Source organism: Prionailurus bengalensis, chromosome B1 (assembly GCF_016509475.1).
Source record: "Prionailurus bengalensis isolate Pbe53 chromosome B1, Fcat_Pben_1.1_paternal_pri, whole genome shotgun sequence".
In the NCBI taxonomy this organism is placed as follows: domain Eukaryota; kingdom Metazoa; phylum Chordata; class Mammalia; order Carnivora; family Felidae; genus Prionailurus; species Prionailurus bengalensis.
Window position 1 is genome coordinate 1,630,046 of NC_057344.1, and position 27,184 is coordinate 1,657,229.

The 27,184-nt window shown below is 57.2% G+C and overlaps 1 protein-coding gene across 5 annotated transcripts in view; it reads left to right on the forward strand.

The window, feature by feature from the left end:
* The window catches only part of ARHGEF10 (Rho guanine nucleotide exchange factor 10), a 107,128-nt gene that overhangs the window by 69,935 nt on the left and 10,009 nt on the right, over positions 1-27,184 (forward strand). For all 5 annotated transcript variants that reach the window (XM_043557276.1, XM_043557280.1, XM_043557288.1 and 2 more), the window contains 10 exons: positions 2,346-2,518; positions 7,301-7,416; positions 7,805-7,932; positions 8,094-8,194; positions 10,749-10,870; positions 13,351-13,437; positions 16,653-16,843; positions 17,346-17,503; positions 21,981-22,123; positions 26,198-26,372. In XM_043557276.1, the coding sequence (XP_043413211.1) occupies positions 2,346-2,518; positions 7,301-7,416; positions 7,805-7,932; positions 8,094-8,194; positions 10,749-10,870; positions 13,351-13,437; positions 16,653-16,843; positions 17,346-17,503; positions 21,981-22,123; positions 26,198-26,372 (1,394 nt within the window). The remainder of the gene's footprint in view (positions 1-2,345; positions 2,519-7,300; positions 7,417-7,804; positions 7,933-8,093; positions 8,195-10,748; positions 10,871-13,350; positions 13,438-16,652; positions 16,844-17,345; positions 17,504-21,980; positions 22,124-26,197; positions 26,373-27,184) is intronic.

The following is a 27,184-nucleotide window of genomic DNA, read 5'->3' on the forward strand; positions in this document are numbered from 1 at the left end:
GCTGCCAGCACAGAGCTGATGTGGGGCTTGAACTCACGAAACCGTGAGATCGTGACCTGAGCCGAAACCAAGAGTCGGGGGCTTAACTGACCGAGCCGCCCAGGAGCCCCTGGGAAATCTACCGATTTTAAACGACCACCCCCTTTGGCAAGAATCCTGTTTGTTTGGTCCCTGTCAGTGGCTCAGCCTTTATCGTTCGATTTGCCGTGGCCACACTTTGACCTCTGGAAGCAGCCACGTTTGGCGGCCAGTGGCATCCGTGTGTTGTGAGGTGTGTGCCGAGTCTGGACGCCCGGGGAGGCTTGCGGGGTGTGTCTCCCTAGCAAGACCTTTCTGCTCTTGGCTTCCCAGCCCATGTGCTGCTTCCTGCAACACGGAAGTTAATGGCACGTGGTTAGCAGCATGGCTCCCAGGCTTAACTGCCCAGGAAGCGCCTCCACCCCCCATTTCCAGGTGAAGCCAGTGCCTTTTCCCCACACTGGCTCTGGGCGAGGCTGCCCCAGACCCCCCCTGCCTGCCCGGGAGGTGCCGCCATGAAAGATGAGGTCACACAGTGAGACGACTTTGTAGACAGCTCAGCACAGAGCAGATGTGGGTGTGTCTTGCCCAACGTATTTGCTGTTCGTGAGCAACCTTTGTCTGAATGTAGTGGGAGGGCCACCCTCCCTGCATGTGGCATCATGCAGCGTCTCGTGGGCAGCCCAGGTGCGTGATCCACCAAAGGAGCCGCGTCCATTTGGTTCTTTTGAAATTTGTATGTAATTTTAAAAATTTCAAGCCGAATAAGAAACGAATGAATCCTTAAAAATGGATGTAGCTGTGTTAGCTGCCAGGTCTATTTTTTAAAATAATGCCCGGGCTGTGGCATAGATCCTGAGTTTTGACACCTTTTTACAAAGTGAGTAAAGAGGAACAGTTCAGTTCCCACTGATGTGTTATCAGCGACTCTCCTGGAAGGTGGTGAAGGGAGGACCCCCTTTGCTCTGGCTGAGATGTTAAAATAGCCCCAGGAGACCCCCTGATAACCTCAGAACATCGAGATCCCACACCTCTGCAGAAGCAAAGATTTTTGATTCAAATAGGATGGGTAGAAATTTAAGGTCAAGTTCACAAACCTCTTCATTTTTAAATTTAAAGCACATCTAATTCATAGAACTCAGTCTTTCATTTCCTACCAGCGTCTGAACTCTGCCTTCTCCCCCTTCCCGTGTGGGCTACAAGCTGAAAAGCAAACCCTTTCATAGCAGAGAGGAGTCCAGGAGCTTTGGTCCCAGCTGACTCCTGTGAGGTCAAGGATTTCAGTTTAAAGCATGCTGTCTGACATTTTGGTTATTCCCAAATACATTTTGATTGGAAAAAAAAAAAATCTCAAAGAAAGCAAACTGATTATCAGTAGGAGTAAGAACACTGATTGCTTCAGAGGGGTGGGGTTTTCCTGGTCACGTGGAGGGCCTCAGGGTGCTGGCAGCCCTATAGCCTGGACTGGGGGGTGGTCACACAGGTGTCTGCTCTGGCACTTTCCACCTACCTGAACCAGTATGCTTGGTATGTTTCTCTGCGTGCTTCATTTTATCATTAAAGAAGAAAATAGTCTATGTAGGTCATGGGATTTTGTGTGTGTGTAATTTCTACATAGTCAATAAGTAAAAAATATTTTTAATATTTGTTTACTTTTGAGAGAAAGAGACACACAGAGCACAAGCAGGGGAGGGGCAGAGAGAGGGGGAGACACAGAATCCGAAGCAGGCTCCAGGCTCTGAACTGTCAGCACAGGGTCCGATACGGGGCTTGAACCCACGAACCACGAGATCATGACCTGAGCCAAAGTCGGATGCTCCACTAACTGAGCCACCCAGCTGCCCCCACAGTCAATAAGTATTTTAAACATGGAGTGTGATGACCTGATTGAATCTTAATTAAAATGCTTATACCACAACCGACAGTACGAGGAACTTTAAGGTTCATTCAAATGAAATGACCAGAGAATATCTCTGTGCACATAGGAGAGTTTCCCTGTTAACAGCATTTGCCAGAATCCACGAGCATCTTTGCTCAAAGAGTCATCAGGGGTCTTCCAGTTCATTCCCTCTCAGCTCTTGTGGGAAACTGAGAGCTTTCTGGGAGATCAGTATTCGTGTTCTCCCGTTTTCCTGGATTAGACAGTGAAGAATTCCTACCCTCTCATCTAAGGGGAGGCCTCATTATGGAACCAAGTGGTAACTGTTAGTAAGAAGGTCATGAGCAGGATGTTTCAATAGGTGGATGTTACTCACCTGACTAAGGGATATAAAAAGTATCAAGACTTGCGCACGTAATTAATTAACCATGCACTAACGATGTTTCAGCACCGCGGACAGCAGCACGATGTCCACCAGCCAAAGGTATTTGTTAAAGTGGAGTGTTCCTCTCGGACACGTAGAAGTAATAGAGTACGGCAATAATGAAGGTGCTGGAGAAAACAGGTGTCCCCCGGTGTACCCACCTGAGAGCCTGGCGGTCGTTGCCAACGCTAAGCCAAGTAAGTGACACTTTTACTAACGTGCTTGTGCGTCGTGGGGCTGGCATCTGCACTGACCTGATAGACCCTGTTTCCGTGGCCTCAACATGAATCCAAGGACCCAGGTAGATAGTCAAGCCATTGGATGATGTCGTCTTTGGCGCCTGTGTTTTATGTTGGCTGACAAGTGTAGACTGAACCCTCATCTTTGAGCTTGTCTCCACTGGTGTGGATCCTGTGGGTTTATGGGGAAGCCCCATCACATGGGTGCATTCAGTCTCCCCAGGTTTGATTTCTGTTCTGTTCTGCATTTCCCATATAAGCAGTTAGGGCTCTGGCTCCTGTCTCCTGAGTGTGCACTGAGTTGCCACACAGGACATCCTTGAGTGTGTGGATCTGGGTTGTAGGTTCAGCTCTGCATGGACCAGCCCGGGAAGCCCTTTCTCTCTTCCCCAGGCTCCTCGTGGAGGGGGTGCTGGGCTGTGCGCCTGACGGGGTGAGATGAGCCAAGGGTGTCCTGATAACTTTGGCAATGCTTCGACAGTTGTGTAATATTTCTTACTAAATATTACTGTGGTCTTTGGACTGTGGATTTTGGACATAGCATAGTATTCATGACTTTCTCCTTCCCTCTCTCTCTTTTAATCCAAATAAAACCTGGCTGAGTTTCACTCACTTGCTGGCCTCTGCCCGAGTTATGAATGGGAACTTCTAGTAAGCCTTTTTATGCATGGAATGAGCCTTTATATTAACCGTTAATGCTTTTGAAGTATTTATTTTGAAAGAGAGAACATGAGCGGGGGAGGGGCAGAGAGAGGGAGACACAGAATCTGAAGCCGTCTCCAGGCTCCTGGGTGTCAGCACAGAGCCCAACGTGGGGCTCGAACCCACGAACTGTGAGATCATGACCTGAGCTGAAGTCGGACGCTCAACCAACTGAGCCACCCAGGCAACCTAGGGATTGTCGCGTCTGAAAGGAAGGGCTCTAAGGTCAGTGTGGAGCTGCGTGGACTTGGGGACCTGAGATGCTGCTTTGGAGCCTAGGGGCCCTTGTCCCATGTTTCATCCTATGTTCCTCTTGCTCTCGTGGCTTCTGTTACACGTGTGGTCAGACGCCGGGAGAATGAAGCATTGGGTCAGAGAAGGAAAACTGAATCACTGCTGGTTACTTGGTAAACTGTCTGTTTCTCAGAACAACAAAGAGCAGAATGAAGGTGGCTGGTGATGTTCAGGTGATACCAGCTTCTCCAGGAGAAAGAGTTAACGTGCTTGTCCATCCATGGAGGAATCGCCCCTCGTTAATAGACTGTGGCCATGGAAGGGTTTGATTGGGAATTTTCTGGATGCAGCTTTCCAGATGGAAAGGCCTCAAGGAAGCTCTAGGAAGCAGTGTTCGTGGCCCTGGAGTCCTGGGAAGGGCACTTGGCAGGGTCACTGCCCACCCTGATGTCCCGGTTTCCTGACACAGTCATTTAACGGTGTCAGTTCTATGTTGGACGTGTTACTTGTTTCAGCGTTAACGTTTTTATCATGGTGTTCCTACGGTACGGCTCACCCACCTTACGTGGACAGTGGGCGTTACCTTGGCGGTGACCGGTGGACAGACACTGCCCAGAGCTGGGGGGCCAGTGGGCACCGAGACTACAGTTCAGGAGGTCCCCGCACACGGACGTCTGTGGGACGTCTGTTTGCTGGGTTCCAGGTTTAGGGGTGCAGCTTTGCTGTGTGGCCGTCAGTCCCGTGGTTTCCCTGTCCACAGGGTGGATTGCAATTTTAGCTCTGGGCTCCGAAAAGACCAGTGTGGAGTAAATGTGTTTGGTGGTTTAAATGCCTTCCAGGTTAAAGATCTTTTTTTTTAACAAATTAAAACGTGTGGATTCCGTGTGCGTTAGAAGACTGAACTCAAGTCGGGCTTCTCCGGGGCAATTTCAGGCTTCCGGGCAGGGGGTCTGGGCTCCTGTGCTCCAGAGGCGCCGGCTGGGAACGTGGTCACTGGCGAGTTCTGCAGCAGGGGTCATCCCGCCCGGTCCAGACTCATCAGGAACGAGGGACAGTCTGCTGTTGGGGCCAGAAAGTGACCCAGTCTGTGTAGCCGATCCATAGTATTGATCTCCTTCGCACTGGCCTGCGGCCAGCAAGCGGCTTAGTTTTCGTGCAGATAGAACCGTGCCCATCCACGAGTCACGGTGCAGCAGGCCTGTGCCCAGCGGCTCAGGGTTTTTATAGAACGGCTTCAGATGCACCCACACTGCTTGTGTTCCTTCTGATTCTCTTGATTTGTCATGCCTCGATTATTTCGAGCCGCGAAGTAGGAACGATTGTGCTCTGTGGATAGCCGCATGACTCTCCTGCTGTTGGGATGGCTGTGCTCTGAAAGCCAGCCCGGAAAATTCGGTGTGTTATTCAGTGCTGGAGACGGAGTGTGGGCGTCACTGCATAGGAACCACTGTCGGGAGCTGCCGGCGTGGCCGCCGCGCGTGGGCCCCAGGAGCCGCACACACGCCTCGTCCCCAGAAGAGCTGCCGGGTTCGCCTCCCCAACCCGTGACGTTTCATTGGCGCTAACGTCTGCGCTGGGGGCCGGTGCCCCCAGGTACGTGCCGGGTCCTCTGCGACCCCACGGCTTCGTTGCAGAAAACAGGCCTCTTGAAGTTATTTCGCAAAATTCCGTGCTTTGTTCCGGGGTGACTGAAAAGTTTTCACGGACACTGTGAGTCGGAGCTGGCGACCTCAGAGCCCCCGTTGCCGCCTCCGCCCCAGCGGTGGGGTTACGTGCACGGGGCCACAGCCTGTCTGGGAGTGCGTTCACGGGAGAATGAATTCACCTGGCGCCAGAGACAAGGTGTTTTCTCTTTCTTTTTTAACATTCATTTATTTATTTTGAGAGAGACAGAGAGAGCTCACGTGCGCCAGCAGGCGAGGGGCAGAGAGGGAGAGAGAGAATCCCGAGCAGGCTCCACACTGTCAGCGCAGAGCCTGATGCGGGGCTCGAACTCATGAACCGTGAGGTCGTGAGCTGAGCTGAGATCAGGAGTCAGAAGGTTACCCGACTCAGCCCCCAGGCGCCCCAGGGTTTTCCTCATGCAGGGTCCTTACAGCCTCCGTCCGTCACCGGCACGTCTGGGGCACCCCCAGTTTTCAGGGAACTGTGCTAAGGGGGGCCGGGGAGGGGACGGGGTCTTCACTGGAGGAGACCCACCGTCGCCTCTTTGAACACGTCCCGAGGAGAAGGTCTTCAGACGTCTGGAGAAATGGGTGCAGGCTGAGCATGTTGTGGGGGAGTGCGTGTGACTGTGTAGGATTACGTCCTGTCGCCGTCCCTGAAGAGGAGTGTGAAAGTCACCGGCATGGCTGTACTTGTCCGTCCTCGGGGGCACACAGGGCGGGCGGGACCGGCACCTGCCCAGAGTGTGGCAGATTTTCGTGGGGCCCCATGGCGGGCTCTGCACGGACAGCTCGGAACCTGCCTCAGATCTCTGTTCCCCCCACCACCCCATGTGCCGGGCCACGCGCACCGTGAAAACACAGGGCACCTTGTTCACAACTCTTAAGGATTCTGAGTCACGGTCAGTGGAGCCTGGAACCAACCAGGAGACCTGGTTTCTTCTGGGCCACGCCTGAAAAACCGTCCCCGTGGTCACATGGGTCAACTTTACATCCTGTTCTTCCCTAACAGTACGTTTGTCATTTAAGATAATTTTGGCTAACAACACACGTACTCAATTTCATTTACTGAATGTCGATGCCCAACCTGGCACAGCCTCGTGCTGAACTCTGAGGGCAGCTCTGACCACTGGCTCCCGAGCTGACGCCGTGAAGCTGGTGCCGCGGAAACACGAACCCCGAGAGACACCTCTTGCTCACCCGGCGGAGCCTCCCCTCGTCCCTGGGTCGGAGCTCCTGCTCCGCCTGTTGCCGGTTACCGTCGAGGGGACGCGAGGCGGTATATTTCCGTGGATGTGGGAGAGAAGTGTGGCTACCACTGCACGTCCTTCGAAGTGTGGGCTGTGAGTGTGGTTCTGTGTGCGAATCCTGCCTGTGTGACCGTGGGGGGAAGTGACAGAATACTTGGAACTGCGTCCTGTGACCTGCAGGCCGCCCTGAGTCCAGGGCAGCGGGGGGGCGGGCCCTGGAGGGACGCTGCCCCCCTCCACCCTCCCCCCGGACACGAGAGTCCTGCCTGTGTTCCTGTTGTTCACATTAGAGACCGCGCACTGGGGAGCCCACTCTGGTGTCAGATGACCCTGGTTACAGGAAATTTGGTTTGGGTCCGGTGCCATGTGTAGACACCGCTTACCGCAATGACATCTACAAGGCTTAGAGAACACCCAGAGCGGTAAACCGTCCGTCAGAGCCAGAGCGTGAGATGCTCCGTGAAACAGCTCACTGGCTCGGGTCACAAAGTTGAGGTCATGAAAGACAGACGCCCAAGGAACGGGCCTAGACTGGAGGAGAGTTAAGGAGACCACAGCAGCTAAGCGCATGTGGGACCGCGCACCGAGATGACGTGAGTGGGGAGGCTGCAGGTTACTTAGCAGTGCTGTGTCCGCGTGGCTCCGTGAGATCGCGGCGTCCCGGGACGCAGGGCGAAGGGCGTATGCGGGGGACCTCTGTGCGTCTTTCTTCTATGTCTGAAATCATTCCACAGTTAAAACTTAGAAAAGGAAAAACCACCAAGTGCTTGGAAGTACCTACTTTTTAAAAACATTCCAAGTCGACCGGAATCTTAATTTTAGTGCTTTCTCCCCCCGCCAGCGTAGGTGCAGACGGCGCTTCAGGTGCGTGCTGCTTGCTTGTTTTGCAGACCAGGTGTACGTGGGGCCGGGACAGCTGTACCAGGATCTGCAGAACCTCCTACATGACCTGAACGTCATCGGTCAGATTTCTCAGCTGATCGGTAACCTCAAGGGGAACTATCAGGTAACGGTCAAAGCCGCGTGACTCGGAATTCTTTTGTCACTTGTGAGTCCTTGTCAGAGCATGGCCGTGCCTCCGGGTCCCACCAGACGTGACGATTACGGTGGTTTTAAGAACCAGTCCGACCGCGTGTTTTCTCCCGTTTCGGGTGGGGCGGGACTATTTCAGGGTCGCCGTCCTCCGTCCGCGCGTGGCCTCGAGTAGCACTTCCCTCTCAGACATGTCTGAGCCAGACCGGCACGCGGCCCGAGCCCCGGGGTTCGTGTTGTTGGAATCCAACAGAGCGTTACTGTCCCCTCTGAACTTTCCCGGTCCCGCCTTGCTGTCCTCCTTGCGCCGGCCCCACCTTGTTCACGCACGTAAAACGCGCGCGTACGTGTTTCGTTGGCAGAACCTAAACCAGTCAGTAGCCCACGACTGGACGTCAGGTTTACAGAGGCTCATCTTGAAGACAGAAGAGGAGATCAGGGCCGCGGACTGCTGCAGACTCCAGTTACAGCTTCCCGGGAAGCAGGACAAGTTAGTAGTGACCCTGCCAGGGGCCTCCTTGGCCGGCCGGGGAGCCCGCTCTGCCGTGACGCCAGCCCTCGTGGTCTGGTGATGGCGCCGGGCAGGCAGGGTGCAGCGTCCCGGATGGGGCACACTGCGGGACACGAATGCCTTTCCTCTGTCCCTGGCAGGTCCGGGCGGCCCACGTTCTTCACGGCTGTGTTCAATACGTTCACGCCTGCCATCAAAGAGTCCTGGACCAACAACTTGAAGATGGCCAAGCTCGCCCTGGGTAAGACTGGGCTGATGGGCGCTAAGTGAGGGATGGTCGCACGACCAGGCTGCGTCCGCTGGTCCCCTGGTTTTCTCCGTGACGGTGAAATATGTGCCTAAGAGGATAAAACCAGGTCGAGAATGACCTCGACGATAGATTCATCCGTTCACCTGAAAGAATGTTTTTATTTATTTATTTTTTTTAATGTTTATCTACTTTTGAGAGAGAGAGAGAGGCAGAGCACGAGCGGCGGAGGGGCAGAGAGAGAGAGACACAGAATCTGAACCGGGTTCCAGGCTCTGAGCTGTCAGCACAGAGCCTGACATGGGGCTCGAACTCACGAACAGAACCGTGAGATCATGACCTGAGTTGAAGTCAGGTGCTTAACCGACCGAGCCACACAGGTGTCCCTGAAAGAATGTTTTTAAACGGGAAAAATTGGCTCCAGGATGAGTGATTTTTTAAGACCTCAATGTTATAATTTAGGGATCCTAGAAAAAAGTAAGGCATCCCTTTTATTGTAACAAAACATTGACATCAGCTGAGACTGCCAGCACTCGCGATAAAGGCCCGTGAGTCTGTGGCCCGGGAGTCGGGAGTCGGGTCTGGGTCTAGCCGTGGTTCCCCCTCCCCAACCTGGGAGAAAGTATAGGGTGGCACCGAGTAGTCACTCAATGATCCTGCAGCAGGAAAAGGAAGTCCTGTAGTTTGATCTGAGACAAGTTGACCTCATGGTTACTTTCCTGCTCCTTTGTCCAAAGCCTTGCTGTCTTTCCATCCACGTATCGGGCAGACCTCTCTCTCTGGACCTGCGTAGGGAGATGTGTGTGACTCACACACACGGGTCTGTTGCTCAGCTCACGCTGGATATTGCGTGCGTGTGCACATGTGCGTGCAGTTCTCTTTGAGATGTGGTCGTTACATGAAAATTAGACACAGAAGGGAACTGGGCCCTTGTGGTGCTCTCGCCCCTGGAGCTGTGATGAGTGAAGCGCCCTCGTCCCACGTGAGCCCCCCTCCTTCCTGAATAATCTAACGCTTCATCAGGCCAGGCTCCTCAGCAAGTCCACAACCCAGGAAATGGCCCGCTCCCTGAGGAGTGAGCTGAACCTGGAAACGAGCTCTCTGTGTCTTTAAGAGCTTTCATTAAGAGCCCAGAGCTGAGATGGGCAACTAGCTCTATAGCAAAATATGTCCTCGTTTCCACTTTTTTTTGGTCCCATACCGTTGTCCCGTTGTCAAAAGCCCTCTCACTGTATCTGTGGTATTTGAATCTGGACATTTCCGTTGCTTAAAAAAAAAGGGGATCAAGAAAACCAGCCTTAGGTGCTTTACAAGTGACGTCTCTCAGCCCTTTGCGCCAGCGCAGTCACGGGGAGCACACCGGAACGCGGGACGGACGTGCTTTCTCAGATAAAGCAGCGAACATACTGCTTTTCCCTTGAGGAAAGATTGTGCTGTTTTCCAGAGATGAATGTTTAGTTCTGCTATCCCCTGCAGGGCAGGAGGCCCGAGTCTGGGGTCCATGCGCCCAGGGCAGAAGGCCCAAGCCTGGGGTCCACGCTCAAGAGAGGAGGCCCGAGTCTGGGGTCCACGCGCCCAGGGCAGGAGCCTGAGGCTGGATCCGCGTGCTCAATGTGTGGGGGGGGGGGTGGCTGAGCATAGGGGTGCGTGCGCGCAGGGCAGGGGAGGGGGGCTGAGCATGGGGTGCGTGCGCACAGGGCGGGGGGGGTGCTGAGCATGGGGTGCGTGCGAGCAGGGCAGGGGAGGGGGTGCTGAGCATGGGGTGCGTGCGCTCAGGGCGGGGGGGGCGCTGAGCATGGGGTGCGTGTGCGCAGGGAGGGGGGTGGGGGGCTGAGCACGGGGTGCGTGCGCACAGGGCGGGGGGGGCTGAGCATGGGGTGCGTGCGCGCAGGGCAGGGGAGGGGGGGCTGAGCATGGGGTGCGTGCGCTCAGGGCGGGGGGGGCGCTGAGCATGGGGTGCGTGTGCGCAGGGAGGGGGGTGGGGGGCTGAGCATGGGGTGCGTGTGCGCAGGGGAGGGGGGGCTGAGCATGGGGTGCGTGCGCGCAGGGGAGGGGGGGCTGAGCATGGGGTACGTGTGTGCAGGGCGGGGGGTGTGGGGCTGAGCATGGGGTACGTGTGTGCAGGGCGGGGGGTGGGGGGCTGAGCATGGGGTGCGTGCACAAGACAGGAGGTCTGAGCCTTGGGTCTGCGCACTCAGTGTGTAGGGGGGTGCTGAGCATGGGTTGCGTGCATGCAGGGTGGGGGGCCCAAGCCTGGAGTCCGTGCTCAAGAGAGGAGGCCCGAGTCTGGGGTCCACGCACACAGGGCAGGGGGCCCGAGTCTGGGGTCTGCACGCAGGATAGCAGGCCCGAGCCTGGGGTCTGCATGCGCAGGGTGGGGTGGGGGGGCTGAGCCTGGGTAATGCACGTAGGGCAGGGGGGTGGCGAGCCTGGGGTCCATGCACACAAGTTGGGGAGGAAGGGTGGCCCGAGCCTGGGCTCCACAGGGCCCCCAGGAAGCTGCCGATGGCTCAGCTGTCCTTCCCCGTTCTCTCTGACCTGACCACAGAGGAGGAGAACCACATGGGCTGGTTCTGCGTGGAGGATGACGGGAATCAGATTAAGAAGGAGAGACACCCCCTCCTCGTGGGACACATGGCAGTGACGGTGGCCAAGCAGCAGGAGTTCAAGGTGACAGGAGGGTGGACCGGGAGACAGGGCCCGCTGTCTATGTGCCCTCTTGGTCTGGATGGGGACAGCGCCCCATGTTGTCGCCCCAAGTCAACTACGGTTTCCCCTTCTCCGTGGCTGTGTGGCGGGGAGCCAGTTAGGATCATTAGAGCACGAAGGCGAGACCTGCCTTTCTGCTCAGCCGTCGGCCTTGCGCTGGGGCTTTGTTGCGCATCTGATGCCTTCAGGGCACCCTTAGTCCTCCCAGGGCACACGTCTCAGACCTGTGGGCTCAACTGCCCTTGGCTTGGCGGCATCCAGGTCCCACTGTAGGTCACGGTCAGTGGGTCACAGTCAGAGGGCGGCCTCCAGTTCCCACAGTGGGTCACGGTCAGTGGGTCACAGTCAGAGGGCGGCCTCCAGTTCCCACAGTGGGTCACAGAGGGCGGCATCCAGTTCCCGCCGTGGGTCACGGTCAGTGGGTCACAGTCAGAGGGCGGCCTCCAGTTCCCACAGTGGGTCACAGAGGGCGGCATCCAGTTCCCGCCGTGGGTCACGGTCAGTGGGTCACAGTCAGAGGGCGGCCTCCAGTTCCCACAGTGGGTCACAGTCAGAGGGCGGCATCCAGTTCCCGCCGTGGGTCACGGTCAGTGGGTCACAGTCAGAGGGCGGCATCCAGTTCCCACAGTGGGTCACGGTCAGTGGGTCACAGTCAGAGGGCAGCACCCAGTTCCCACAGTGGGTCACGGTCAGTGGGTCACGGTCAGTGGGTCACAGTCAGAGGGCAGCCTCCAGTTCCCACAGTGGATCACAGTCAGAGGGCGGCACCCAGTTCCCACAGGGGGTCACGGTCAGTGGGTCACAGTCAGAGGGCGGCCTCCAGTTCCCACAGTGGGTCACAGTCAGAGGGCAGCATCCATTTCCCACAGTGGGTCACGGTCAGTGGGTCACAGGGCGGCACCCAGTTCCCACAGTGTGTCACGGTCAGTGGGTCACAGTCAGAGGGCGGCATCCAGTTCCCACAGGGGGTCACAGTCAGTGGATTACAGTCAGAGGGCGGCCTCCAGTTCCCACAGTGGGTCACAGTCAGAGGGCAGCATCCATTTCCCACAGTGGGTCACGGTCAGTGGGTCACAGTCAGAGGGCGGCACCCAGTTCCCACAGGGGGTCATGGTCAGTGGGTCACAGTCAGAGGGTGGCCTCCAGGTCCCACAGTGGGTCACTGTCAGTGGGTCACAGAGGGTGGCCTCCCGTTCCCACAGTGGGTCACAGTCAGAGAGCAGCATCCATTTCCCACAGTGGGTCATGGTCAGTGGGTCACAGTCAGAGGGCGGCACCCAGTTCCCACAGGGGGTCATGGTCAGTGGGTCACAGTCAGAGGGTGGCCTCCTGTTCCCACAGTGGGTCACAGTCAGAGGGCAGCATCCAATTCCCACCGTGGGTCATGGTCAGTGGGTCACCATCAGAGGGCAGCATCCAGTTCCCAAAATGGGTCACAGTCAGAGGGCGGCACCCAGTTCCCAAAATGGGTCACTGTCAGTGGGTCATAGTCAGAGGGCAGCCTCCAGGTCCCACCGTGGGTCACGGTCAGTGGGTCACAGTCAGAGGGCAGCATCCATTTCCCACAGTGGGTCACGGTCAGTGGGTCACAGTCAGAGGGCGGCCTCCAGTTCCCACAGGGGGTCACGGTCAGTGGGTCACAGTCAGAGGGCGGCACCCAGTTCCCACCATGGGTCACGGTCAGTGGGTCACAGTCAGAGGGCAGCATCCATTTCCCACAGTGGGTCACGGTCAGTGGGTCACAGTCAGAGGGCGGCCTCCAGTTCCCACAGGGGGTCACGGTCAGTGGGTCATAGTCAGAGGGCGGCACCCAGTTCCCACAGTGGGTCACGGTCAGTGGGTCACAGTCAGAGGGTGGCATCCACTTCCGACAGTGGGTCACAATCAGAGGCCTCGTGTTTGCCTGAAGGGTCTCACACTGCTGAAGCTAGTCTGGGTCGAGGGGCTGTTTTGTTCGTGGTCCTGTGCTGCCTATTGAGGCACCACAGTGGGTGTCTTCGGGGACATGTGGATGTGTCCTCCCGTGAGAAACAAGTAAAGACATTCCTGCTTCCTGGTCTCAGGCCAACACCTGGGCCTGGAGCCTGGGCCCCCTGCGGCTCCCCAGGGAGGCGGGCTGGCAGGCAGAGGGCAGGACCGCGCGTCCGCGTGCCCACGCCACCAGCATCCGGGACGCCGCAGCCGCCTGTGCTCCCCGAGACGTTTGCGGTGCGTCCTGGGGTCCGAAGATAACCAAGTCATGACCCATGTGGCTCCTTAGAGGGGTGCCTCCAAAAAGCCGATTTTAGTCTGTTTTTCCTCCCATTCTAATCTCTAATACGTAATCACCTGCGGTTTTTGTGTCTCAGTGTCAGAAGTCTGTCATCCGCTCAAGGTACCGTGGCGTCTGGACACCTCCTGGTCCTGTGTTAAATGTGGGCATTTGATTTTATTCCCGCTAGATCGAATGTGCCGCCTACAATCCTGAGCCCTGCGTGAATAATGAGGTTCAGCCGGATTCGTCGTCCACAGCGCACGGTTTCCTGTGGGTAAGACGCGCTGCGTGCTTTAATGCGGGTCCCTGAAGAATCAGGGTCCATGGGCCGCGTGACGAGAAGCCGTAGGTTTGAAAGGTTCAGACTTGGAACGCGTGCTCGCTGCCCGCGTGTCCTGGGCCGTGTTTATAAACACGGAAGTCATGGACCAGGAGAGGGGACTGAACACTTTCGGGAAAGATGTGCGAGTGTCCCTGGCTTTTCTTTCTCATCTAAAACTTCACCAGGGTAGATTCAACCAACTTAACGAATGTAGGAATTTAAATATTTCTTCAGTTAAATCGCACGAGATTTCTTTTTTCCCTGTCCAAGCCGTTGCTGGCTTCTTTACACTGGAAACTTAGTAGTTAATTTGTTCCAAATGAAGTGTTGCATTTGGACTACGCTGCAGTTGAAGCGGGGTTTCTGGTTCCTGCACCCAAAGTGCGTCCCCATGCACTGTGTTTTGAGGTCTCCTGTGCCCCGCTCCCTACGCTCCCCCGGCCTCCTCCCCGACGGGCGCCCTGCTGTCTTACAGCTCCGAGGTGCCCAGCACTCAGGCGACCTCTCCTGCCCCCAGCCAGCGCCTCTGTGTGGTCAGTGGCCTCCCTGAGTGCGCAGAAGGGGCCGCCTCGTTCTGTGCATTCAGCCACCGAGGGTGGGACGGGCTCATCTCCCTAAGGGTTTTGAACGTTAAGAGAGTTTTCCCACCAGTGGAATGGGTACCTCACTCCCTCTCCTGGTCGCACCCCGCCCCTGCCGGTCAGAGCAGGGCCAGCTGGTGGCACCGTTCGCCTGGAAGGCTGTCCGAGCAGGACGCTTATGTGAGCGTGGAGACACCGCAGGAGGGGTCAGGGGAGTGTGGCAACATTTGCAGAGCTGGCGCGAAGGACAAAGGGTCTGTGAAGCCTAAACACCACCTACCCGGCCAACTTTCCCCTCCAGGACCTCGCGAGCTCTGTGGGGTCAGTTCTTCCGAGAGCAAGATCCCACTCTTTCCCGCTTAAACAACAATTTAAGTTGGGGGCGTCCGGGTGGCTCAGTCGGTTCAGCGTCCGACTGGCTCGGGTCATGATCTCATGCTTCAGGAGTTCGAGCCCCGCATCGGGAGCCTGGAATCTGTGTCAGATTCGGTGTCTCCCTCTCTGTCTGCCTCTCCCCCACTCACACTCTGTGCACGTCTCTCTCTCTCAAAAATAAAAATAATAAGTAAACCAACAGTTTAACTTCAAATTGGAAACGAAGTTTGCCGAGCGTGTTCAGTGACCCGGCAGATAGGTTCGCGGGCCTCCCCGCGGTGACACAGGTGTCACAGGCGCCCGCACATGGCCTCGCACGCGAACGCTGGGGAGGCGTTCTGACGCTGCCTCGTCTCAAGCGCACGGTTTTCTAGGTGAGCGTTAGTGTTAAAGTGCTGAGACTCGGTATTCATGTACTTAGGACTCAAGTGGTGCCTGAGCTGGCCGTCACCTGCGTGGTGCTGGGGACGCGGGTTTTCAGGGACGGAAACACGAATTGTAAAAAGCCGAAACCCCCCTCCTGTTACGAGAATTAACGGGAAGAGTAGCCCCGTGAGTTGAAGAGAAATGTGCTCTGACGGCAGATTGTTTAGGCGCCCCTGACCCTCTTAATCGCGCCGGCCCTTGGGGGCATGTCGGTTCTCTCGTTGCCATGGAGTGTCAGGTCTCCACGTGCTGTGGAAGCTCCCAGTGCTCCTCCCCCCCACCCCTGCCTCAGATCCAAAGCTGCTGTGGAAGCTCTCGGTGCACCTCACCGCCCCCCCCCCCGCCTCAGATCCAAAGCTGCTGTGGAAGCTCCCCGTGCTCCTCCCCCCCACCCCTGCCTCAGATCCGAAGCTGCTGTGGAAGCTCCCAGTGCACCTCACCCCCCCCCCCCACCTCAGATCCGAAGCTGCTGTGGAAGCTCCCCGTGCTCCTCCCCCCCACCCCTGCCTCAGATCCGAAGCTGCTGTGGAAGCTCCGAGTGCTCCTCCCCCCCCCCCCCGCCTCAGATCCAAAGCTGCTGTGGAAGCTCCCCGTGCTCCTCCCCCCCACCCCTGCCTCAGATCCGAAGCTGCTGTGGAAGCTCCCAGTGCTCCTCCCCCCCACCCCTGCCTCAGATCCAAAGCTGCTGTGGAAGCTCTCGGTGCACCTCACCGCCCCCCCCCCTGCCTCAGATCCAAAGCTGCTGTGGAAGCTCCCAGCCGCTCCTCTCTCCCCCACCCCTGCCTCAGATCCAAAGCTGCTGTGGAAGCTCCCAGTGCACCTCACCCCCCCCCCACCTCAGATCCGAAGCTGCTGTGGAAGCTCCCCGTGCTCCTCCCCCCCACCCCTGCCTCAGATCCGAAGCTGCTGTGGAAGCTCCGAGTTCTCCTCCCCCCCCCCCCCCCCCGCCTCAGATCCAAAGCTGCTGTGGAAGCTCCCAGTGCTCCTCCCCCCCCACCCCTGCCTCAGATCCGAAGCTGCTGTGGAAGCTCCCAGCCGCTCCTCTCCCCCACCCCTGCCTCAGATCCGAAGCTGCTGTGGAAGCTCCCAGTGCTCCTCCCCCCACCCCCCTGCCTCAGATCCAAAGCTGCTGTGGAAGCTCTCAGTGCTCCTCCCCCCCCAACCCCTGCCTCAGATCTGAAGCTGCTGTGGAAGCTCCCCATGCTCCTCCCCCCCACCCCTGCCTCAGATCCAAAGCTACTGTGGAAGCGCCCAGTGCTCCTCCCCCCCCCCCCCCGCCTCAGATCCAAAGCTGCTGTGGAAGCTCCGAGTGCTCCTCCCCCCCCCCCCCGCCTCAGATCCAAAGCTGCTGTGGAAGCTCCCCGTGCTCCTCCCCCCCACCCCTGCCTCAGATCCGAAGCTGCTGTGGAAGCTCCCAGTGCTCCTCCCCCCCACCCCTGCCTCAGATCCAAAGCTACTGTGGAAGCGCCCAGTGCTCCTCCCCCCACCCCCCTGCCTCAGATCCAAAGCTGCTGTGGAAGCTCCCAGTGCACCTCCCTGCCCCCACCTCAGATCCGAAGCTGCTGTGGAAGCTCCCCGTGCTCCTCCCCTCCCAACCCCTGCCTCAGATCTGAAGCTGCCTTGGAATCTCCCAGGGCTCTTCACCCCCCCACCCCTGCCTCAGATCCAAAGCTGCTGTGGAAGCTCCCAGTGCACCTCCCTGCCCCCACCTCAGATCCAAAGCTGCTGTGGAAGCTCCTAGCTGCTCCTCTCTTCCCCCCACCCCCCACCCCACCCCTGCCTCAGATTGGAAGCTGCACCAGTCAGATGGGCCAGATCGCCATCGTCTCCTTTCAAAGCTCCAGCCCCAAAGTCATCGAGTGCTTCAACGTGGAGTCTCGGACGCTGTGCATGGTGTTCATCCCTGCGGAGCCCGGGGCCGCGGCCGGGAGGGTGCCGGGCGTGCCCACCATCTGCCTGGGCACTGAGGAGGGGAGGTGAGCCCCGAGTGCCGCTCCGTGACGAGGAGCCGGACGGTCACCTGCTCCACCTGTTGGGTGACACTGCGTGGCGAGAGTGGCTGGGGTCGCTGACCTTTGACACGACCAGCAAGTGCGCCCGTGCTGCCTGGCGCTTCCCCTGACGTGTTTCTTCTTATCCCTGATTTCAAAAGTACCTTTCTTTTCATGTTTTGGAAAAAACACGGCCAGAGTCTGTGCTGTAAACATATTGAACACAGACACCTTTTAAAGGAAAGTTAACATGGTTTTCCGGATATGAAGTTTTAAGATAGATTGAAAGAAGTAATTTTTTAAAATCTGTGTAACCCAAACTTTCTCCTTTAAAATGAAGCGAAGGGGGCTGAGAGGCAGCAGCGTTTCTGCCCAGGGCGGGAGGAGGCGGGAAGGGCTGGGGCGTCACGAGCACTTTGTGATGAGATGAGGCTGCCCTTCCTTCCCGAGCAAATGCGCTGACAAGGTTTGCGTTCTTCTCTCGAAGCATCTCCATTTACAAGAGCAGCCAAGGCTCCAAGAAGGTGCGTCTGCAGCACTTCTTTACCCCGGACAAGTCCACGGTCATGAGCCTTGCCTGCGCGGCCCAGAGCCTGTATGCCGGCCTGGTCAACGGGGCCGTGGCCGTCTACCAGAAGGCGGAAGGTAATTGCGTCTGTGCTGTGCGTGTGTCTGCGCAGCCAGTCTCGTGGCCGTGTCCGGGGGTTTGCTGTGGAGTGAGCTGTGTGCTTCTGGGTCACATCCCCGCCAGCGCCTACCCCCACCTGTCCCGGGCACGTGACTTCCCAGCCCCGAAAGGAGCACCCCAGCCACACAGGCGGGAAGCTGTTTCAGAGGGCGGTCTCCTGGTGACCCCTTAGCAGGCCGCCAAGTACCTTCCTCTGTGTGCGTCTGTCTCCCCGCAGCCACAATTCTGTCCCCTGGCCCCGCAAGGCTCTCTTACCCGGGGGAGGGGGGGCACTGCAGGCCACCCGGATGAGCGGCTACGCGAGGTTGTCACCAGCCCACCAGCCCGGCCATCGTCCCTCCTCCTCAGGCTCCTTCTCTTGTCACAGGCTTGGCTGAGCATTCCAGTGGCTTCCGGTGACAGCAGAGGGGCCGGTGGGCGTCTCTTCCCCGGGGCCCCCGGGGCCCTGGGGCCCCCCGGGCTGCAGCTCTCAGAGGCAGAGGCAGGGGGCCTTGTGTCCACACCTGCTCCTGCCAGTTCTGATCTGACGGATTGTCGCCCCTTTGCGGAGGCTCTTGCTCTCAGGGGCTCCTTCTCACCCCACTCCTGGCTGGCAGGCCTCCCTGCACCTCTCGTCCGGGGGTTACATGGACGTGTGGGATTGCCGCCCCGGGGCCTCAGCGCTAAGACGTCGTGTCTTGGCTGGCTCGGGCGCCATAGCAGATGCCACAGAGCGGGGCCTGAGCAGGGTGTGGCAGCGGGTCCCTGGGGAGAGTCGCTTTCTGCTGTGGAGGGCGCCTCCCCACCGCGGAACAGGGTCCTCACGCGGCGGACGGAGCACGCGCTCTGGGGCGTCCCCTTCTTGCAAGGGCGCTGATCCTGTCACAGGGCCCCACCTGACACGGTACGTGTGAGCGCTCAGCGCCCTACCTACCCTTCCTCCGCCCAGTCCGGGCGGTTTGCACATCCTGGCTGGTTTCCACGGCAACTGGGCAGCCCCGTGTCCAGTTGGGTCTCCGACGAGGAAAAGTAAAATGGCAAATTTATCGGAAGGGTTGAGTGAGGGAAGCCAAGGGCTGAGGCCCCTTGAGGAATGGGGGCTGCCTGGCCCCCCCGGCTCCTTTCTGTTCCTGATACCTGCCTGCCTGCCTGTGGTCCACCCCGGGAACCCCCACCCTGGCTCCTGCCCGCCTGTGGTCCACCCTGGGAATGCCCCCCCCACCGGCACCTGCCCGCCTGTGGTCCACCCCGGGAACCCACCCCCACCCCCACCCTGGCTCCTGCCCACCTGTGGTCCACCCTGGGAACCCACCACCGGCTCCTGCCCACCTGTGGTCTACCCCAGGAACTCCACCCCCGCCCAGCTCCTGCCCGCCTGTGGTCCACCCCGGGAATACCCCCCCAGCTCCTACCCACCTGTGGTCCACCCCAGGAACCCCCACTGGCTCCTGCCCACCTGTGGTCCACCTCGGGAACTCACCCCCACCCCCGCTCTGGCTCCTGCCCGCCTGTGGTCCACCTCGGGAACCCCGCTCCCCCCGGCTCCATACTGGGGTCAGTCACCATCTCAGGGACAGTCTGAGTGTTGGCTGGTTCAGGGGACCCTGAGCTGGTCACCAGCGGCTGCAGATGGGCAGCCTCAGCTCTCAGGGCACCCAGAGAGCGCTGGGGGGTGCTGGGGTCAGAGTCGTGTGCGGGAAGGCCGTGGAGCCAGCCTGGAGGTGCCCGTCCTGTGGAGCTCGGCCAGGGGGCCGGGCCGCTGCGGGATCCCGGGAAGGGTGCAGGCTAGAAAGGGCGGGGAGCAGGGGTCTGTGCCCCTCCTGAGGGCGGCCGAGGGCCATTAGCGGGTTTGTCTGTCTTTGTCTGACCTGTCTCCTACGTTACAAGCAGTAGGATTTGCTCATTTTCTATGGCCGAATGATATTCTGTTGTATGTATAGCACATCTCTGTCCATTCACACGTTGGGGGACACTTGGATCTTCTCCGTGTCTTGGCGATTGTAAATAATGCCGTGTGAACATGGGGCGAACAGGCCTTTTCAAATTACTGTTCGCGTGTCCTTCGGGTAAGAGCCCAGAAGTGGGGCGGCTGGGTCGTAGAGTAGTTCTGTTTCTACTCTCCTGAGGAGCCTCCACACTGTTGTCCAGAGCGGCTGCATTTTGCATTCCCACCAGCTGTGCACGAGGGTCCCCCTTGCGCCGCATCCTCGCCAACACCTGTTGTTTCTTGTGTCTTTGATGATGTCATTCTCACAAGTGTGGAGCGATGGCCCATTGTGCTTTCACTCCATTTCTCTGATGATGCGTGGTGCTGACCGCAAGTTCACGTACCTGTCCACCGTCTGAATGTCTTCTTTGGAGAGGTGTCTCTTCCCCACCGTCGTGTTCTCTGAGGGGTGACGATGTGCCTAGCCTGAGGGGGAAAGGCTGCTTCTCAGCCGGGCACTGCTGCAAGCATCTGACTTTTCAGGGCGTTCGAAATCTGGAATGTTCTGTAGGAAATTTCCAGATTTTTAAGTGTGGGTTCAAAATGTCATTGGCATGGGTTTGCACCCAGCTGTGGTTGGACAGCCTGGTTGAGGACCCAGGTCTGGAGGGAAGACTGCAGAAAGAGGCTGTCCCCAGACAGGTGGCGTGTCAGCTGGAGCTGAGGCCCGTATCCCAGGGACCGACATTGTGCCCTCCCCATGGCCCTCAGAGGATTTTGTGCACGGGATCTGTAGAAGGAGTGACTTAGGTGGTCGGAAAACAAAGTTCAATTGTTAGAAGTTAGTCCCAAACCAAAATAACTTGACAGCAGCAGGCGTCTTGATTCGGAGGACGTGGCCACATCGGGGGGGCAGGCCCCGTGGGGCAGGGGCAGGGGCAGCAGGGATCCACAGCCCTGCTCTCTCAGTCCCGTGCGAGTGTTGGGGAGAATCGCGTCTCAGCTCGGAGCCTCTGTGATCCCATCGAAAGTGGAGACTGCGGGGTCTCAAAGGGCTCTGAGTCCCGGATGAGAAGGCCTGTGTGCTTCTGTGTGTATGTATGTGCACGTGTGACTGCTAGTGAGCGTGTGCTTGTGTGTGCACGCATGTGTAACCACGCAATGATACTCCGGGTCCAGTGCGGATTTGACAAATGATTTTACAGGTCATTGTCCACTGGAACCAGTAATTGTCCTGCAACATCTTTTGGCTTAATTGTAGCATAAAAGCATCTCCATTTAAGTCAAATTATAACTTGAAAGTGTGCCATGGAATTCGGAGCCTGCCTGGTTGCCTCCTGGTGGCTGCACAACCTCAGCTAAAGTTATTCATAAAGAGGGATTGGATTAAAAGGTTCAGTGCTTCAGATCTAGAACACAGAAGCCAGAACTTGGTTCGGAACCAAGACTGTGCCCTCGTCCCTGAGCAAAGCTCTGTTTTGATTAGGAAGTCAGAGGCACTGGTGGATGAACCATTAAATGCTTTCAGGCATAGGGGCGCCTGGGTGGCTCAGTCAGTTAAGCGTCTGACTTCAGCTCAGGTCACAATCTCACGGTTCGTGGGTTCTTCGAGCCCCGCGTTGGGCTCTGTGCTGACAGCTCGGAGCCTGGAGCTGCTTGGGATTCTGTGTCTCCCTCTCTCTCTGCCCTTCCCCCTCCTGTGCTCTGTTTCTCTCTCAAAAATAAATAAATGTAAAAAACAATTTTTTAAAGATGTTTTTAGGCATGATGGCTTAATTAGTGGTTGCTTTGAAAATTGAAAAATTTATTTTAAACTTTCACAGGACAATTATGTAGTCACGTTGAAAACGTGTGTCTTGCTTTACATATTTTTTACCGCTCTCCAAGTTGTTTGTTGACTCTACTTCATGTGAAGTATGACAGACCTCATCCTTAGATCCTTGAAAGTATTTGCAAAGCGGCATATTTCATCAGGGCCTGTGCTTTAGGACCAGAGCGAGCGAAAGCCTCTCCTCCCAGTTCTGACTTACTGTTCTAATGCAGGGAAGATACGGTCCATCCTGATGATACAGGATGCGTATCAAGGGAAAGCTCAAAAGAGCGAGCAGCAGCGGGAGGTGCGGACGTTGGCCCGCACCGTGTGGGTGTGGACCCTCCTCCTGACGACGGGGTCATTTCGTGTATTGGCGTTGTAGATGACAGGGCGTATGAGACACCCGGGCGCCGGGCGCCTTGCTGAGCTGATCGATCACCTCGTCATGCCTCACACTGTCACGGCCACCTCGCGGGCCGTTTGTGCGGGACACGCGCCAGGTGGCCGGGCTGGGGTCGTGCGCACTCCGGGCTCTGCCACCGTGCTGAGTTGCCTCGTGGAAATGGTGCTCGTGGAACTCTGGACGCCCAGCACCAAGTGTGAACGTCACGGTTACCGATGATATTTTGCCTGTTACTTAAAATGAGCTGGGATCCTGTCCCTACTCCTTGTGTACACATAACTGAATTTGAGAGTAAAATTTTTGTTTTTCAAGATGGATCCTGGAGTCCCGAACCTCAGACAGTGATAAAACTAGGCGTGCTACCAGTTAGAAGTCTCGTAATGACGGAGGACACGTTATGGGCAGCTTCGGGAGGTCAAGTTTTTACGATCAGCGCCGAGACCCACACAATAGAGGTAAGCCCCTTGAGTGCGTGGCACAGAAGAGACGCATCTTAGAGCTGGCCCCAGTTAGCCTCCGATGCTGGCGGTCAGAGGGCCTCTGGCCTGTAGCTGATGCTGGCAGCCTCTTGCATGTGGCCCTGCACGGAGAGAATTTCCTCCTAGATTTGGGAGGGAAATCTGGGAAAGACCAGATTAAGTAGATAACTCAGCTAACCGTCCTCTAGCCACGCGCCCATGAAAGAACTGTCGCTTGTTTATCTGCTAATGACCACAAACACGTTACTTTAAAAAAACGTGCTCAGTACAAACATAATAGAGAGTCTTCAAGGACATGGACCGACTTGACATTTGATCGAAGTGGCCTTTTCCAATCAGTGCAATCCGTGGGTTATTCAACAAAGGATCAGGAGACAACGGGCCATGTGGAAATGTGGAGCCGTGCCTCTGGCCCCGAGCCTTTTCCCTTGTAAACTTTACAGATGGAGGTAATTTTAAAAACATAAACAAAATCATAAACTTAGATAGAAAGCAGTACAATGTTCTCATTACTTTGTAGCGGGAGAGATTTTCCAAGCATGACACATGCCTAGAAGTTGCCATAATAAAATAAATTTGGTGCGGTTTTAGAACATCTTCTGTGCACATTTAATAAGTGTGTGTTTGTATAGAAACTTCTGTAAATGAAAATGAAGAAAATATATGCCACATCTGTGGCTGAGAGGTAATGTTCTTATTAAAGAGAATTCTTACTAACTTTAAGAGAAAGAAGCCAAGCTAGTAAAAAATGTTCAGAGGACATAAGGCAGCTCAGAGAAAAATATGAACGGAGCACTAAACTAAGAATCGTGCAGCGCACAGGTATGTGTTCGTACACCCGGCCAGTGTATTCACACACGTGTTTACCCATACGTACAGGCGTACGTGCGTTAGCCTCATCTCTAGAAAGCGCTTGTTGTGACAAGGAGCCGTTTTTCAAATGGGCAAAAGGTGAAACGTTCTCACTTTGCAGCGTTGGCGAGCTGTGGGCGCGTGGTGACTGGTCCCGGGCAAGTCCAGGGCTCCGGGACTCAGCCAGTGGAAGGAGGCCGCTGTGCAGCGTCTCCGGAAGGCAGTCCCGCGTTGGCGTCTGGCATTCAAAGGGCTCAATCCTTTTCCTGGCAATGCCACCGCTAGACGTTTGCTCCTTAGATAAGCTCATGCGTGTGTGGGTGAGGTCACGTATCGCTGCGTTGTGTGATACCACGAATAATTGAAAATAGCCAATGAGCACCAGTGGGGGAACTAGGTAAATAACGTCATACCTGGCAGTGGCAGGAGAGAAAGAGCGGGCAGCGCTGGCAGGTGTTCAGTTAAGCGGAGGAGGGGCAGGTTGCAGAGTGTTGTTGTGTGAACATACACGTACAGAGGGTGCCCGCAGAGCGCTTTACGTATTACCTGTTGTTAGCAGTTGCTTAACACGTGCACGTGTGTGTACTTTTGGAGACACACAAAAAGCCGTCCTAAGCAGGGTAGCAGGGATGAGACAGAGAAAGAATTTTACTTATTATACCTTTGAATTTTTTGCCCATTTTATATATTTCTTTTTTTATTAAAAGTTGCACGTACCTAATTGTTTTCTGTCTACGTGTGACCGTTTCTCGCTTCTACTCTAAATGAACTCAGATAGCAAAGGTTTTTTGGGTTTTTTTTTCCGCCAATGAAACAAATCCTGTCACAGATAAAAATTCCTCTGAGCATCACACCCAAGGTGGTAGAGAAAGGAATCTGTTCAGGGGAGGGTCCCCGTCATCCCCGTGAGGGCCCTGAGGGCATTTTGGAATGACTGTTGCCAATCTCCACAAACTCGTGATCAACTTTAGTCATCATGGACTTCCAAAAATATTTGTCTAGACTCTCCTTAGGAAGGGTCACCGGTTCAGCCAGGACAGGGGCTTGAAGACATTTTGCCAGCACTCATTGAGACACATTTCAAGACGTTCGTGAAACCTGTTCATGGACACGCTTGGTGGCAGATTCTGTAATGTCAGAAGGTGGACCGTAAGCCTCCCGCCCGTTGTAGGAGCTCCTTCACGTCACAGAGTGTGGGCTGACCGCGGTCAGAGTAACACCGAGTCCGTGCGGGCCTGGGTGGACGGTGTTAGACTGCGCGAGACCCCCGAGGGCGGCATAGGACAGCAGGCCTTCGGGAAGTCACCAGTTGCCACACCTGGATGCGCTGGGTCCCAGACGGGCTCGAGGTCGGTGCACTTTCCGTTGGACCACAACTAGCTTTTCTGTGGCTTGTCCTTGATGTGCCAGTCCAGCGTCCTGCAAGACCCCACCTCCTGCAGCTGGCAGAAAGTCAGCCAGCGGTGGCTCTGGCCGCAGCTGGCAGGAAAGAGCGGAATCGTGGCTTTGATGCCAGGGACACACAGGGCAGGACAGAAATGCTGGATTATTTCTGCCCGAGAGCCCTATGCCACCGGCTATCCCAGCCGAGCAGAATTCCTGGAAGGAGACGACGTAGAGCCTGTGAGGAGGGAGGCCTGTCATGTGCGAGAAAGGTCGGGGGAGCCTGAGAGCCTGGTGGGAAGAGAGGGCGGCACAGGTGGGGTTGGAAGGGACCTCACGTTCATTACGGATGAGCTTAGGGCTATTCCTCGGTCCCTGTGAGCATCGCAGACGGCCGCCAGGGCGGGAGGTGTCCCACGACAGCAGCCACGTCTGGCCTGGGCAGGGATACCACCACGCTGGGTGGATGGTGAGCCACCGATGTCAGGAAGTCCGTGCTCTCTGAAGGCCGGTTTGCCGGCCCCTCTGAAGGGGGTGCTGCTGGAGACCACGCACGTGGGCGGGGGGCCCACAGGCCTGCAGGACGAGCAGGTTCTGGGAGGACAGGCCACCAGCCTCGAAGTGCAGGAGACACGTCAGCGGGCAGTCACGGACAGCGTGCACCAGCAGCACCGGAGATGTGCCTGCGGCATCTTGGGACCACATCAAGGCCGCATGTGACTTGGCTCGGGACAGAAAGGAGGACAAACTGCAGTGAATGGATAAAGTAACTTGCCGAAAAGCAGTGGAAAAAAGGGGGTGTGGAGCATCGGTGGGCCCTCGGAACATTCTGGAAATGCTAGTTCTGGGCCCCACCCTCAGCCTGCTGAATTAGAAACCGGGATTGAGGGCCAGCAACCTGTGCTATCTTGTCTTTCCTGGAGTGTCCGCAGCAAGGACAGAACGTGGCTTTGCTCCTTGATTCCCAAGCTTCTGTAACATGCACGACCCTCCCCCCGGATGTGCCTTCCTCCCCCAGGGAATAGTGACCACCATGTCATGAGCCCAAGAGGAGCAGCCAGGGAAGGCGGGCAGTTCAGCGGGCTCTACACAGCCCCCCCTGCGCTTAGACTTTTGGGACCAGCCCTTGAGTCAGAGAAGTAAGCCCACCTGTTTCCCGTGTGGCTCAGCCTCCAGTGTTTCCATCTGGAGGACCGTGTGGGGTTTGGTCTGCCCTGAGGACCCCGTGTCTTCACACGGAGTCTCCAGGCTCACACCCCTCCTCCAGACCTAGCAGACAACACCGCCAGCTGCCCAGTGCTGGCCCATCCGCGCTGGGACCAAGTCACAAAATCTGCCCCCGTGGGTCCCCATAGAGCAGGGTTGTCAGGATGGAGATGTGGACGGGGCAGAGCTCGGCCAGAAGCCCGGGAGGAAGGACCTGGTCACACAGAGAAGTAGCAGGTGGCCTTTGTGGGCAAGCCAGGGGCGACTGCAAAGCCAGACACCATGGGCAGCCCAGGAGCGCTGGGAGCGGTGGGGTCAGACAGGCCATCTCGGGGCCACCCAAGGCCGGGGTGTGGACCTCCGTTCCTGCTCGAGATTTGGGGGAGGGCTGCTGACTCCCCACCAAAGTCGGGGGCGCTGGCCGGCCTCCTTTGGCCATCGTGTCTCCCTGTTCACGGGGCTTCCGTCCCTCTGCCCACTCCGTCCCTCTGTCCCTCCCGCCTGCCTGCTCTCGCCCCCCACCCGGGGACTGCCGGGTCTGCCTCCGCGGTGGGCGGGGCTCCAGGCGCACCCGCTGCCCCGTCCACCGCTTCTCCTTGATCTCTCCAGAATCAGCTGGACGCCCACCAGGAAGAAGGCATGGTGGTCTCTCACATGGTCGTCGCTGGCGTGGGGATCTGGATCGCCTTCACCTCTGGGTCCACGCTCCGCCTCTTCCACACGGAGACGCTCAAGCATCTGCAGGACATCAACATAGCCACGCCTGTGCACCATATGCTGCCAGGTAACTGCACCCGGGGGCGGGGGAGGGGGGTGGGGGGAGATGTCCCCCGAGGGAGGACACGGCGGGGGACGTGGTGCGCAGGCGCAGCTCTTCCGGGCGAGGGCGCTGGCGCGCAGGCGCGGCTCTTCCGGGCGAGGGCGCTGTGCGTACCGCGACTCTGTGCGCTGGCGTGGAACCGTATTCAAGCACCACTTTTGTAGGTCAGGAGCCGTTGATCATAGCCCGTGTGTGCCAGTTAAGCCTGGTAAGACTCCACCCTGGGAGCAAGCTGAAGAACAGAGAGGAGGAAAAGATCTGCTGGGGCGGGGACAGCTCCCAAGGGAAGCCAGAGACGCAGCTTCTCGGCTGGGAGGCCACCAGGCACAGAGCAGGAAGGATGCCGCTAGCGGGGGTGGGTGGGGTGGGACGGGGGACAAAACCAGCAAAGGTGCAGGGGTGCGGCTGTGGGGCGGCAAGTAGCTTGTGTGTGTGTGTGTCTGGGTGGCGAGTGTGTATACATGTGTGGCTCACGGGTGCATGTGCATGTAGCTCATGTGGGTAGATTCACGTGGCTGGTATGTGCGTGCACGTGGCTGGCACGTGTGAACGCGTACCTACTGTGCGTAGCACATGCACGTCTGCATAAACACGCATGCAAGTGTGTACATAAGCATGTAGCCAATAAGTGCAAACAGACACCTAGCACATGCGAGGACCATGTTGCCGGTGTGTGGCCAGTGTGTATAAGTTTCTAGCCAATATGTATACGTTTGTATTTCGTGTAGCTGGTACAGACACCCATGGAGCTAGAGTGTATTCCCATATCTGGTACA